This window comes from Anomalospiza imberbis, chromosome 3, assembly GCF_031753505.1.
Source record: "Anomalospiza imberbis isolate Cuckoo-Finch-1a 21T00152 chromosome 3, ASM3175350v1, whole genome shotgun sequence".
In the NCBI taxonomy this organism is placed as follows: domain Eukaryota; kingdom Metazoa; phylum Chordata; class Aves; order Passeriformes; family Viduidae; genus Anomalospiza; species Anomalospiza imberbis.
In genome coordinates, this window is record NC_089683.1 from 4,181,136 (window position 1) to 4,194,704 (window position 13,569).

Here is a 13,569-nt window from a genome sequence, read left to right on the forward strand (position 1 = left end):
GCCCATTCCGTAATTCCATGATTTTGTGTTTTCCCTGCCCTTACCGCTGGGGAACCGCTAATACTGAGTTTCCCGTGAGAGGACACCAGGAGGAGCTCTAGGGTAAAGAAATCTGGGTATCTCCCTGTGCTGTAGCCCGGGGCTATAGGCTGTGGGTGACTACTGTCCCCCGTGTACTGGTGGCCACTTCGGTACATCCTTTGCAATTGGGAGAGGGGTCTTTGTTGACAAGGGGAAAACTGCCAAAGGTGGCCGGAGAGGCAGCAGCAACCTGCTGGAAGTACAAAGCCATGTCCTGTGCTGCAGCTGAAATTTTTATTTGACCTTGTCATCTGGAGATTTCAGAGGCTGTGATTTCAGCCTTTAGCTGCTGCAGGCTGTGGAAGGTCCTCTGAGCACCTGGTCTTGTGGAAGGTGTCCCTGCCCATGGCAGGGGGTGGGACTGGATGGTCTGTAAGGTTCTTTCCAACCCATACTATTCTGTGATTCAATCATCCACAAAAACCTGAACCTAAGTGTGTAACATATCCTGCAGTGCAAACAGTGCTGTTTCCTTATAGGAACTCAAGAGCAGAAGAGGTCTTGTAAGTGGAATTACAATACTCTTTAATCTCCAAGTCACCATCCCTGCTCCAAGCCCTTGATGTGTGAGAGGGAAAAGCTTTTTGAGATAACTTTATATTCCTATCTAGAAGGAAAAAAATCTTCCTTGTGAGGGTGGGGAGGACCTGGCACAGGTTGCCCAGAGAAGCTGTGGCTGCCCCTGGATCCCTGGAAGTGTCCAAGGCCAGGGTTTGGAGCAGTTTGGGTAGTGGAACTGGATGGTCTTTAATGTCCTTTCCCACCAGAGCCATTCTGTGATTCTAGGAATAAAAGTATTTTTTCTCCCTTGTGATGATTCATGTTTGGTGGCCTCTTTTTTTTGATTTTTTTAGTAAACTTCAACTCGTCAAGACAAGTTCAGTTGCAGGAAATTCTGGGTCAAAGAGGGAATCCCTGCTGAAGTAACAAGCTGCTGAAGACACAAGAAGTGAGTGGAAAGTGGTGGTGGGGGTTCATAACCAGTATTTGGCGTGACAACGTCATTGCTTCGTCACACATGAGCATTTCCACTCAACCCCGTTCCTGCACAATCCAACCCATTTTCATGGCAGTGCCCTTTCCTTTCATGGTGAATGCTCAGGGGGAAAAAAAGGAGGTCAGCTTCTGGGCTAAAAAAGTGGATTTCTGGTAACTCTACCCTCTCTTGCTCTTCCACACTCTGTGTCACATCTCAGTAGATGTGCTGGTGAATATTTAGGACAGTCAGAATAGGAATGTGTGTCACAGCACTGGTGTTGCCTCATGTGGACTTGATAACCTGAAATGTGTCAAATGTACAGGAGGAGAGGGGCTGGGCTCTGAGCTGTCGGTTGAACCAGACCACAAAAAGTCATGACAACATCCTGCAGTGATGTAAAACATCAGTCGATGGAGATTTCTGCTGCTGAGATTCAAGGGAGGTGATGGAGCAGGCACCATTAGGCCCTTCTCCTTGGAAAGTTCTGTGAATTCGTAAGAGGTTTCTGATTTTTTTTTTTTTTTTTGTAGGACTGAAAATGTCATGAATCTGTTGATTGCCTGGATGACTGAAGATGAGTTTGTGTGAAGAGTCCTCCACTTTAGTGCTTTGCTTCCAGCTTGGCTACATAGCTTTGGGAAAGGTTTCTCTCAGGGCTTTTCTCCACAAATAAACTTCATCCAGTTGTTATGTGGGATTTTTTTTTTTTCTGACATAAAAATAGCTTTTACTCCCAAAGAAACCTGCTGGTGCTCCAGGGGAACACACATGCACAAACTTTCCAGTTCGTGGCTGCTTCTTTCTGGGCCACAGGATGCAGAATCCTGTTTCCACTTCTATTATCATGCCTCCCTCTCCTGTTAATTATTAAGTGAGGATTGTATGATTGTGAGGGGGAGTTAAATCTTTCATGAACACAAAGGAACAGGACCAGGTGGAGGAATGCAAATGAAGCTTCTGACCCAGCTCTTTCAGGGCTTTTGAAGGACAATGGTCAACCCAAGTCCCACCATATCCCACGTGAGTCCCACCAGACAAGTCAGGAGAGGCTTTCCTCACACCACCTTGCTGGCTACAGGGCCATGGGACTTATCAGAGTGTTTTGGGATTGTGCAAGACTTATGGGATGTACAGGAGCAGGAGCAAAGTATGCAAAGGAAAGGATAAGGGTGGATCAGCAAGAAACTGTGTGTGTGGGAGTGCTAAAGATATCAAGGTGGACTAGCTCCAGATTATTCCATAAGTCTGGGCCCCTCCTGGGTGCTCCAGCCCATTCCCCAGCTCCATTCACCACTATGTATGTCCGAGGAACCCATCCAGGAGAAAGGCTGCTCCAGTATTCCAACAGCACAGCTCAGTCAGGGACTGGGAGTCAAAGCTGAGCCAGAATGGGGCTCCTGGTGGTGGTGGTGGTCAAGGCCCGTGAAGGTGGTCAGGGCCCTAACAGGGTGTGTATGAGTGTTCAGAATTCTCCACAATGTGTCACCACAGCAGGGAAGGCATCCCAGCTCCTGGTGTCCTGACACCCCAGAAGGAATTCCTCATGGCACTTATTCTTTTCCTGCCCAGTCCCTGCCGGACACAGGGATCCCTAAGACGGGGTGGCTGTGGATTGTGCAATTGAAGGGAGGTTAAATGGTGAGGTTCCATGTCCTGCCCTCATTTTGAAACCCTTGCTGGGTGCCTGACTTTGCAGCTTGCTGATCTCTGCTGTTGGGTTTGTTTGAGGCACATGGAAGTGCATCCACACGAGTTTGTGGTGAAAGAACACTATTATTAGAAAGAGGGGAGTGGAAAGGAGTGGAAAAAAAAAACAAAACACCTGCTTGAACAGTGTGGGTTTTTTTTCTTATTTTTCTTTTTTTTCCCCTTATCTCTTGATCTGCCTGAATAAATGGTATTGGCTGGTTTGGGATGCTGGTAGTAGTATTTGCCCTTCCCTTTTTCAGATTTAGATGGGAGGAAGTGGGCTAAAAATTGCAAGATCAGCTCCTAACCTCGGGTTAGGTAAGCCAGCTGTGCTGCAATGGAAAGGATGGCAGCGCCTCAGCTTTGCTATAAAATGGAGAGCACAACTGGCTTTGAGACACAAGCAGGGTTGAAAGGGTCTCAGAGAAGGAGAATTCTCTTGTCCTGTCACCCTAACATCCACCCAAAGCAGCAGGGAGGTTACCATGGCTTTCACGAGCTCTGCTGGGGTAAGTACTTACATCTAAAATAAAGGATAAGATGTATTTCCTGCAAGAGATAAAGCAGAGTGCAGATCCCCTGATTTGTGCAGAAAACCCTTTTAGCCTTGCTGGGAGCTGAATGGGACGCTGGGTGTGTCTGATGCAGCTGCTTGGTGATTGAGTGACAAGGGCGTGCTGGACTACCCATTATTTATCTACCTCATCCGCACTGCTGATGTGGGATTGGCAGAATCCTTTTTGCAGACAACATGTTATCAAAACTGCTGAAATTTCACTGTGGATACCTCTGCATTTGAATTTCAGCCTGGGTAGCATTTGCAACACTGTCAGCTCCTGTGATTTTCTTAAAAGCCCTACATTTATTTTGGCTTCTTTTTAGGAACTGGACTTAATGATCCTGTGGTTCCCTTTCTGTTTAGGATATTCTATGATTCTAATATTTACTAAAACTCTGCCTACTGGAAATTGCCCAAGAATCCCAGATTTTCTTGGGAAAAGGGATATTTCCATCAGATGGCTGTGGGTGGCCAGTTTTTATTGTCCTGAGAAAGCCATGGCTGGGCAAGGTTTTAAGCTTAGGCACAGGGGTCAGCTGAGTCTTCACCCCAGTTTTTAGATGAAGAGATGGTGCTGTGTGACCACAGAGTAGGATCTCCATAGCTTGTTGGACAGATGCTCTTGTTAGTACAGAATCAACTGTGAACAGAATTTAAATCAGAGTTTAGCATCAGTTATGATGAGTTTTATTAACATCATTTTGCTATTTGCTCATCTTGGCCTATTTCACACAAATATAAGTATGAAGATGGTCCAGTCTAACCAAGACTTGGCTCTTGGTGCTCTCTCTTTCCTGACTGGGCAGAACTAATGACACCTTTCTCTCTCCCAGTTCAGACCACTGGTTTTGGTGCTGGTTTTAGCCCTCACTGTGAGCAGCTCACCCCACAGAAAGGCTGGTGCCTCTGAAAGGCTGAAGGAAGGTTGCCTGAACCAAAAGGATCTCAAATTCCCCACGACAGTGAACGTTGACATTCGGATCAGCAACTCAGATCACGCCTTTGGGATAGTCCATGATGTCAGGAACCGGTCTCTTGCTCCCTGGGATTACAGGTAACGGTTCAGTTGTTCTCTAAATTGCGAGGGCTGTGCCACAGATGGTTTTTTGTAGTGGCTGTGGTTCATTCTCAGCATATGCCCAGAGTCCCATGAATATTGCAAACACTTCTTGACACACCCTGATGTTCTGATGTTAGTTGAGATTTCTTCAGGAGAAACTGTTTGCAGAGCAAGGGGCTATCACTGGAATGGTTTCCAATCATCTTGTCAGTCTTTATCAATCACAGAATCATTTAGGCTGGAAAAACCCTCTGAGGTCTTTGAGTCCAACCATTTCCCCAGCGCTGCCAAGGCCACCACTGACCCATGTCCCCAAGTGCCACATCCACATGGCTTTTAAAGCCCTCCAGGGATGATAATTCCACCACCTTCCTGGGCAGCTGTGTCAAGCCTTAACAACCCTTTCAGGGAATAAATTTTTCTTAATATCCAATCTAAACCTTCCCTGGAACAACTTGAGGCAGTTTCCTCTTGTCCTTTGTTCCCTGGGAGCAGAGCCTGACCCCCCTGGCTGTCCCCTCCTGTCAGGGAGTTGTGCATAGCCAGAAGGTCCCCCCTGAGCCTCCTTTTCTGCAGGCTGAGCCCCTTTCCTAGCTCCCTCAGCCCCTTCTGGTGCTCCAGACCCTTCCCCAGCTCCTCTGAGCAGCTCTCTAACCCCTCTGGCCCAAGCCTTTAGTGCTGTATGAGGTTGAAATAATAATTAAATTAATTATTCCTCTAGAAAAGAATGATGTGAGTACATTGACATTTCACATCTTCCTAACAGAAAGAAACATTCCAAATGCTGAAATTAAAACCAAACAAAATTGAATAAGCCAGTTGTGAGTTCTGCATTATTTAACCCAGCTCCACTCCATTCATCAGCTCCTAAAGAATGATACAGCAATATTACCCTCCCAGTGCTGATTCCATTTCTAGGAAATCATTGTGAAACCACTGCGGATAAGGAAATCCTTTGTGTCTCACAGTGAGAGCGCCCAGGTTAAATAGGATGATGAAGATATAAACAAGAAGATCCTACCAAACCACGATGTCCAAGTGCTTAAATCAGTTTTGTGTCCCCGTTCCCAGGCTGGACGAGGATCCCAACCGCTTCCCGCGGGTGATTGCCGACGCCCGGTGCCGCCTGTCGGGCTGTGCGAGCCCCCTGGGGCAGGAGGACCACAGCCTCAACTCGGTGCCCATCAAGCAGGAGATCCTGGTGCTGCGGCGGGAACAGCGCGGCTGCGTCCCCTCCTACCGCCTGGAGAAGAGGATCATCACCGTGGGCTGCACCTGCGTCACCCCCGTCATCCAGCACCAGTCCTAGCAGCAGCCATCAAGGCAGGCAACATTGGGAAGAGGAAGTATTTCCCATAAAAATCCCTCTGGTGAAATCCCACAGCTGCCCGCCTCGCGCTCCAGGAATTCAACGCATCATTCCCCTTCCAAATCTGAGCAAATTGTCTCGTGGAAGTCATGATTCTTGCTGTTCATTTATGGATTTCAGGATGGGGATCATGGGTAGCTGGTGGTGGAGGGGAGGAAGAGTTTTGTTTGTGGCCCCAAGCGGTGAGAGGGGAAAGCAGTGCTTTTTAAAAATTTATTTTCCATAGTGGTTTATATCAGTTGGTGAACCAAATTAATTATAGTTTCTGAAGTTGTTCTTGGCAGTAAATTGCCCTAATTGAATACATGCCCACCAGCACTGCCACAAAAAATTCCTCATCCTGCATCTTCTCCCTCCCTTTTTCATCCCTCTTCCATTTCCCTTCTCTGGCCATCCCTGCTCACTGGGATGTTAGGCATTGGTGCCACCAGGCCTGGTTGTCACCACAGCCTGTGTTTATGTCACTGCTGCAGTTTATTTATTGCAAAATGTTTTGGGAGGTAATTAATTCCACTTGTTGAGTGCTAAAATGGTAAAGAACCAAGGGATATCTGTATTTCTATTTATGTCTTCTATTTATGGCTGTATTTATGGCTCTGTGTGTGCTCAGAGTAGAAAACAATTGATAAATTAATTCTGTATTTATTCAATAACTTATCTGCTGAATAAAAATAATATATTATTTAAAAAAAATGTTTTTTCATGGTAGTTCAGAATGACAAGAGACACAGAGAATGGGTTTTTGCTGCAGTAGCACTGAGAGATTTCGGCACAGATCGGGTATTTTCCTGTGCAGTGAGATGAGTAAGAAGGAGCAGAAGAGAACTTGCAGCCTAAATAGATGAAAAGACTCAAAGAAAAGGCTGAAATCAGTGAAGGGAGGTTCTGCAGGTGGCAATGGAATGAGGTTTTTTAGACCTCTGGGATGATCTCTAGGGATGGTGGGAAAAGAGATCAAATTACTGCAATATCGCTTTTTTGACATTGCTCCTCTTCCATCCAGAGCTGAGCCAGTCTCTCAGACCTCTGCTTTGGTTTCTGCTGCAGGAGGTTTTAAGCCTGCATTTCCTTTTACGTTTAAATCAGGACAAACCCACGCAGGCATTCTAGTATTTCATTGTGACTGCACAGAAACCACTTTAAATGAGATCCACCTGGTGCAGGTAGACTGGGTTTCCTCCTCAGGGTGGACCAGGTGAGCTGTTGGGTCTAGATGAATCAAGGCCAGGTTGGACAGGGCTTTGGGCCACCTGGGATAGCAGAAAGTGGCAGGGGATGGAATGAGATGGTGTTTGAGTTCCCTTCCAACCCAAAACATTCCACAGTTCTGTGATTTTACAATTATATGATGTCTCCTCTTGTTGGGACGGATGAAAGTTTGACAAGAAAGTTTAACAGATATGTATGCTTGGCAGAAAGATTTTTTGAATGTAGATTCTGAAGAAGGAATGGAAATGAAAGCAAGTTTTGATATAGAAGAAAAGAATTACTGAGCCAGTCTTACTGGATAACTAAGAAGGCAAAGGGAATATTAGTTAGAAGGGGTTTTTATGGCTTAGAGTAAAGGATAAACCCACCACAAACAGAAGATGTTTTTACCAAGCAAAAAAGATTCCACAGGCAAACAAGACTGCCCATGTTGCAAGTAGAAAAAAGGTCTCAGAATTTTCCACTGCAAGAAAACTGAAAAACAACTTGTAGCTTAAACTGTAACGTACTAACTTTTTGTGATTGGAGATAGTAACATGAATATGGTAACTATAGTAGTTATGATAGACTGTAGGTAAAAGTAAAGGTAGAGATTGGTTTATTAAGATGCTCAGCAAAGAAAAGTATATAATGCATTGTAACCAAAATTAAAAGGTCTTCAGGCTTGTCTGCAGCTGGAGCTGACAGCTGTAGGCACAGGCTCTGTCACCCACGACCCTGGACTGCTGTAATACCTTGGATACAATAAACTGCGTTTTGAAGTCCCGCCCGAAGTCCCGCATCTCTCGTTCAGGCTCTTACGTTCTCTGGTGCTCTTTGTTGAGTCGGGTGTGTTCTGTGCCCCGTGGGTCACTGGAAGCCACTCCAACTATCCGTGGGTGCCCTTCTCATTCAGTTAGGAGCATCTGCACCCGTTTGTGGCAGCAGCTGTTTCGTTATGACCACCGAGCTCTTCATGTGGTGCAGAGCCAGCCCAGGGAGGCGTCTCCTGCTCTCCTCTTTCAGTAACCGCTGACCAGGAAATTGCAACCCGCTTCTTACTCCTGACCTACTTCTCTCCTCAAATCTGTCTTGTGAGGCTGCCCTCACTTGTTTTTCAGGGAGAAAAATACTCTACACCTCTCCTCTCAGTCATCATTATTTTAACACGGGGTTCATGGCATCAGCCTGTGCTGATGCTCCTAAACACCCACCAGCTTACCCTAAAAGTGATCCTGACTGAATGGATAATGAAGTAGCTAATTAGGAAAATACACAGGTGGCTAATTAAGGAAGGCTCACCCAAGGGTCATGAGGTTTTGCAGGCAGAGCTCTTGACTGCAAACCACACACCACTCAAGGAGGCTTTGCTTGTACGTGGGATTTGTTTCCTCCTAATGGCATCATTCTTAGAGTGCAGCAGCTTGTAAATACAAGCCCGGTTATTTTTTGGGTGCTGGTTTTTTTTGCCAGCAATCTATTAATTTGGGGGTTGGAACTAGATGATCTTTAAGGTCCCTTCCAACATAAACCACCCTGTGATTCCGTGAATCAGAGAATAATGCAAACAAATTTATGCTTCTTATAAACAGCACAGTCATATCAGCACCGAGAGCAAGTGCCATTCACAGCCTTTGCTAAAGGCTTTGCTTGGTTTGTTCCCTTTGCAGCAGTGGCTCCAGACCCTGGGTACCCAGCTGGACATCTCTGGCTCTGAAAGGGGGCTTGGAGCAGCCTGCAGGGACTGGGACTGTTTTACCAGGAGGAGAAGACACAGTTGGAGGTGTGGCAGCAGTGCCACAGTGTCTTCCTGTAACCTGCTGGGCTAAGCAGCCTCCAGTCACAGGTTGGTATCTGAGCCTCATGGCCTTTCCTATTCCTTTTCTCCTGATTTCCTCTCCCTAACCTCCTACCTCTGTTTTTCTGCTCACTGCTCCCCTTGGCTGTGTGTTCTGGCAGCTGATCCTGGTGTGGCAGCGCCTGTGGGATGTTGGATCGAGCGGAGTGCAGAGCCCCCTGCACTACCATGGGCTGGGAGGCACAGCAGTGACCCAGCACAGGTAGATGCCCCCTCCCAGACCTGTGCTGTGATCTGTGGTCGTGTTGACCAGGAAGTATCTCAGGCCTTTTTGGACCCTTGACCACAGGCAGGTGCTCCTGGGAGTGTTCAAAGGCCACAGCAACTTATTCCACAGAAATCACTGCTTTGGAAAGTGTTACAAAATTAATTATGTAAAGAATGCAAAGGTGGCAAGCTAAAAGGTCGAAAAAACCCAAGAATTATCTGTTTGGTAAGGCAGAGGGTTGATGATGGAAAGCCAACATGGTTTATAGGGATTTTGATATTACAGGCAAAATTTTAAGGTGATGAGCAATTTTCTTAACAGTCCAGAAATTCTCTGGAAGAGCGATTTTCTGAGCAGTCCTGTGGGGATCTGTGGATTGGTGCCAACATGATGGGTACAGAGGATAGGATAAGTTTCTGTATCAGCTGCAGGTTCTGGAGGTGGCTTGAGAGACCAGACCAGAAAGGTGCTCCCGTGTCACCATAGCCTTCAAAACAGGAGACTTTCCTTGACCTTCCCTGTGAGGGTGGTGAGGCAGTGGGAGAGAGAAGCTGTGGCTGTTCCATCCCTGGAAATGTCCAGGCCAGTTTGGATAGGGCTTGGGATAGTGGAAGGTGTCCCTGGCCATGGCAGGAGGATGGAACGAGATGATCTTTAATGTCTTTTCCAACCCAAACCATTCTATAATGACACAATCTCCTTTTGTTTCCATCTCCTTCTCCCTTTTCCTTCGATATTATTTTTAACCTTGTGTCCCAGAAGAATGAGTGGGCTGATTCTGCATTTTCTACTGTTGCAAGGCAGTGACCAAAAAAACCTCAAACCTGCCTAAAATGTCTGTGATTGTCTGGTACAACTTGGCAGAACCAGAGCTGTTGGTGGGGATGGGACATGTGCTGGTGCTGGCTGTCAGGAACTGAGAGGATGCCAGCCAGGCTCAGCACCAGACACAGACTACACTTTCTGCCTTTGCCGCTCACAAAGAGGAATTCCAGGAGCTGGACTTCAGTGGTCCTTGTGGGTCCTCTCAGGATATTCTATGATTAAAAACATTTTTCATATTTTCTAGTTCTAGTTTTCATAGTTTCTAGTTCTAGTTCTTATTCACCATACTTCCAGGGCTAGATAGGGGCAGCAGGTTCAGGTCCTCAGCTCATCAGAGAAATCCCTTCTTGCTTTTGGTGTAACTGTTTATTTATTCTTCCTTCAGAAAAGTGGCTCAGCTTTTCTACTTTTTCTATAAGTTCAACAAAAAGATTAAAAATATGTTTGATGCACTTTGGGGCTCATAGACTGACAAAATACTTTTTTCCTGGGCATAGCTTTCTATGAGTGAGTAAAATCAGTACAAACCATCATGTTTCTGTTTTATCTGCATTCTTCGTAAGCACAATATATTTGTATCATGATCAAAGTTCCTAGTTCTGGTAAATGAATAGAGATAGTTTATCTCCTCTCTAACTTGACCCTATAATTTTTCAGGGTGGCTTTTTATTTCAGACTTCTGAAACTTCTGTTCTTGGCCCTCATTACAGCTGAATCTGCAGCACCTTTTAGAAGCATCTGGTTTCTATCCAGATTGCTTTGATAAGTGGGAGTGATGAGTGTGATTATCTGCAAAAATCCAAGTTCAAACTTCCCTTTCTGGTGGGTTTTACTCACAGGTTGCCAAGTCACTGCTGCTCAGATTTTGCAAACTGACATGAAACTGAGATGGGGAGCAGTGCTGGACTGGAAACTTTTATGTTGGAGAAGGTTTTGTAGCAATTCCACTCCCCTTCCTCCAATGACAATATTATCGTTTAAGAGCATCAAATTAGCAGACATTTGCACCAAAACTCTTGAAAACAAGGAGGAACAATCTTTACCTCTTGAACCCCAAACTGATAAGAGCTGTGCATAGGTGAAAGAGGAGCTCTACTCTCTTTGGTCTCTCATTGTGATCATTATTGACTGTAGAAGAATAAGGACACTGATGAGGTCAACTTTGTCAGGATGCATTGATTTAGGATTATTCTGCACCTTTCCAACTGAACATAGCAAGGAAGGAAATCAGTGAAGGAAAATGTCTTGGCTCGTGGTGCTAGGAGTTAGGAGAGAACTTGCAGTAGGAAAGAAATCAGTCCTCTGGCCCTATAAATCCAGTTTATTAATTAACCTATTAAATGCTTCTGCAGGAGCATGTAGAACACCCAAGCAGCCTGTAGGTGTGAGCACAGAGTTGTCCAAAAAAATAAAAGGTGGTTCTGTCCTAAGGCTCAGATTTAGCTGGGTTGGTAAATGATTCAACAAAAATCATGCAGGTGCAAGGGAGACTGTTGTATCTTCACTAAGGCCAGGCTGGACAGGGCTTGGAGCAACCTGGGGTAGCAGAAGGTGTCCCTTCCCATGGCAGGTGGCTTGGAAGAAAATGACCTTTAAGGTCCTTCCAACCCAAATCATTCCATGATGATGACACTGATCTGTGAAGTCTGTCAGCAGAAAGCTGTTGGCTTTTCCATGCTCCAGCTATGTAATCTCTTTCTGACCTGGTTCTGAATTTTTCCATCTCAGTATAGCTCTCTCAGCATTTTCCAGTCCCCACTACACATGTGCTAGCTCCAGCTAGTGGCACATGACTTCCAGGGAAGAAAGGGTTGGACTCTCTGTGATTTTAACTGTTGGAAGTTACTTGGGCTAATTGCAGATAATTTGACAAAACTCCTTCTAGGAGTGGTAGGACGTTCAAAGTTTATCTAAACAACAAGGAAGTCAGTTCTTTTTAAATTTTCCTGGACTGATATTTATATAAATCTTTGAAAACCTTGAAGGATAAGTGTTCCTTGATGTTTTTTGGTTTAGGATTTTTTTTTAAAGTCCATTCTTGCTTAATACTTGTGGGAGGGTCAGCTGGGTTAAACTTCAGGACCTGCAGGAGACCTTAAGGAAGAATAACTGGAGATAAGGTCAGAAACAAGCTAAGTTAGGATCATATACACTCCTAGATTTCTATGTTTAGGCAAAGTTGTATCAGTGTTTGAAGGTAACTAATGGTGTAGACAGGAGTTAATTGCTGTGATTGCAGGTACTGTGGTCAGCCTGAATTAATCAACATTTCCTTGGTCCAGTGTTTATCTGCCAGGTCAGGGAATGGTGTGGCTGTGCTGTGGGTTTAGTTTACAGGCTGACCCACCTGGAGCAGGTTAGGGAGGGTTTGGGCTCACTGGAACAGCTGGAGGGAAAAATCCCCAGTAGCAAAAGTTGGGATGATCACAGCTGGATCTGGAGAAGATGCTTTCACTTGAGAGGACCTTCCCTCTGGTTAGAGACTCTCAGCCCTGAGCTCTGCGTCTCCACAAGCTCTGTATTTGCTATTGCATTTGCCAGTGCCTCAGCAGGACCACAACTCCCCGAGACAGCAGCAAACAAAACATCCACAACTTCACCAGCCATCCCTGCCCTCTGAAACATGGAACATGTTCACTGGGTCACTTTTAACCCCAGTGTGCTTTAAATAAACCCACCTGCTGTGCCAGACACCCGCCCCCGCAAGCGCCATCCAACCGCAGCTGAAGTGCTGCGGTAGGGTGCTCCACATTTGAAGAGCTGAAAACGTGTTGGAAGGACACGAACACAGAGAAAATCACAACTGCAATCAGCCAGACGTGGTTAATTGCTTCAGTCACCCGCCTGACTCTCGTGAGCTTCCCCTTGTGTACCCAGGTGGTTCCTCTGCTCCATGGAAAATGGGCTGAGATGGGTTGGGCTGAGATTCACAGGTAATTTTGGAGTCAAGTTAAAACTCAGTAGTGGAAATGCACTCGCTGTTTTAGGGGAGGGAGTTTCTTTCCCCCCAAAGAAGCATTCAAAGTACTGTGTTGAACCCATCTTTACAAATCCTTTTCCAATCGGATAATTAGGTGGATAACTCGGTAATTACCCAGTTGAAATTTCTTTTTTTGCTCATCTGTCTTTAATCTCTTTGATACCACTTTATGAATAATTTTCATCCAGGTATCTTAGCTTCTCTATTGGTAAAATGGTGTTTTTCCTATTTTTTTTTCCCATGGGCTTTACATTCTACTGCCGCAGAGATAGATGTTATCAAGCGAATTGGAGGATTTAACATCATGTAAATCTCTTTTATGGTCATGATAGAGTGAATTCTTGCCTTATCAGGAACACTTCTTTAGAAAGAAAGGAGAATACCAAAGAGATTTTCACTAATTTTTTTTATTACACAAAGATAAATAAACATTACCTTAATTCTTTAAATATATATATATATTAGGATAATACCATGTTTTCCACCAGCATAAATAGATTTATATAAATAGACATTTCAAAGTGTAAACTAAGGATGGGTAGAGTTCCCATTACTTTTCAGCCTGGCACATGAAGGTGTCTGGATTCTGAATTTGTGGAGTTCAAGATTTTGGGGGAAAACATTATTTTTTAACCGAGACACCTAATTTTCAATATATTCTGCTGTATTCTTGACAAATTTTATGGCTTGATTCAGCTTTTTGGAGGCTGGATCAGGCCCCTTCCGTGCAAAGAAGTTCCCTGTGGTTCCTTGCTCTGCACCTCCAGCTCCCT

At 45.2% G+C, this 13,569-nt stretch overlaps 1 protein-coding gene across 1 annotated transcript; it reads left to right on the forward strand.

Moving 5' to 3' along the window:
* Nucleotides 1–4,123: 4,123 nt before the first annotated feature.
* Nucleotides 4,124–5,677, forward strand: LOC137471963 (interleukin-17F-like; the record flags this gene model as incomplete). Its single annotated transcript, XM_068186671.1, has 2 exons — nucleotides 4,124–4,362; nucleotides 5,440–5,677. Coding segments are annotated over 2 exons (477 nt in total), but the record flags the coding sequence as incomplete, so codon positions are not given.
* Between the last annotated feature and the right edge of the window lie 7,892 nt (nucleotides 5,678–13,569).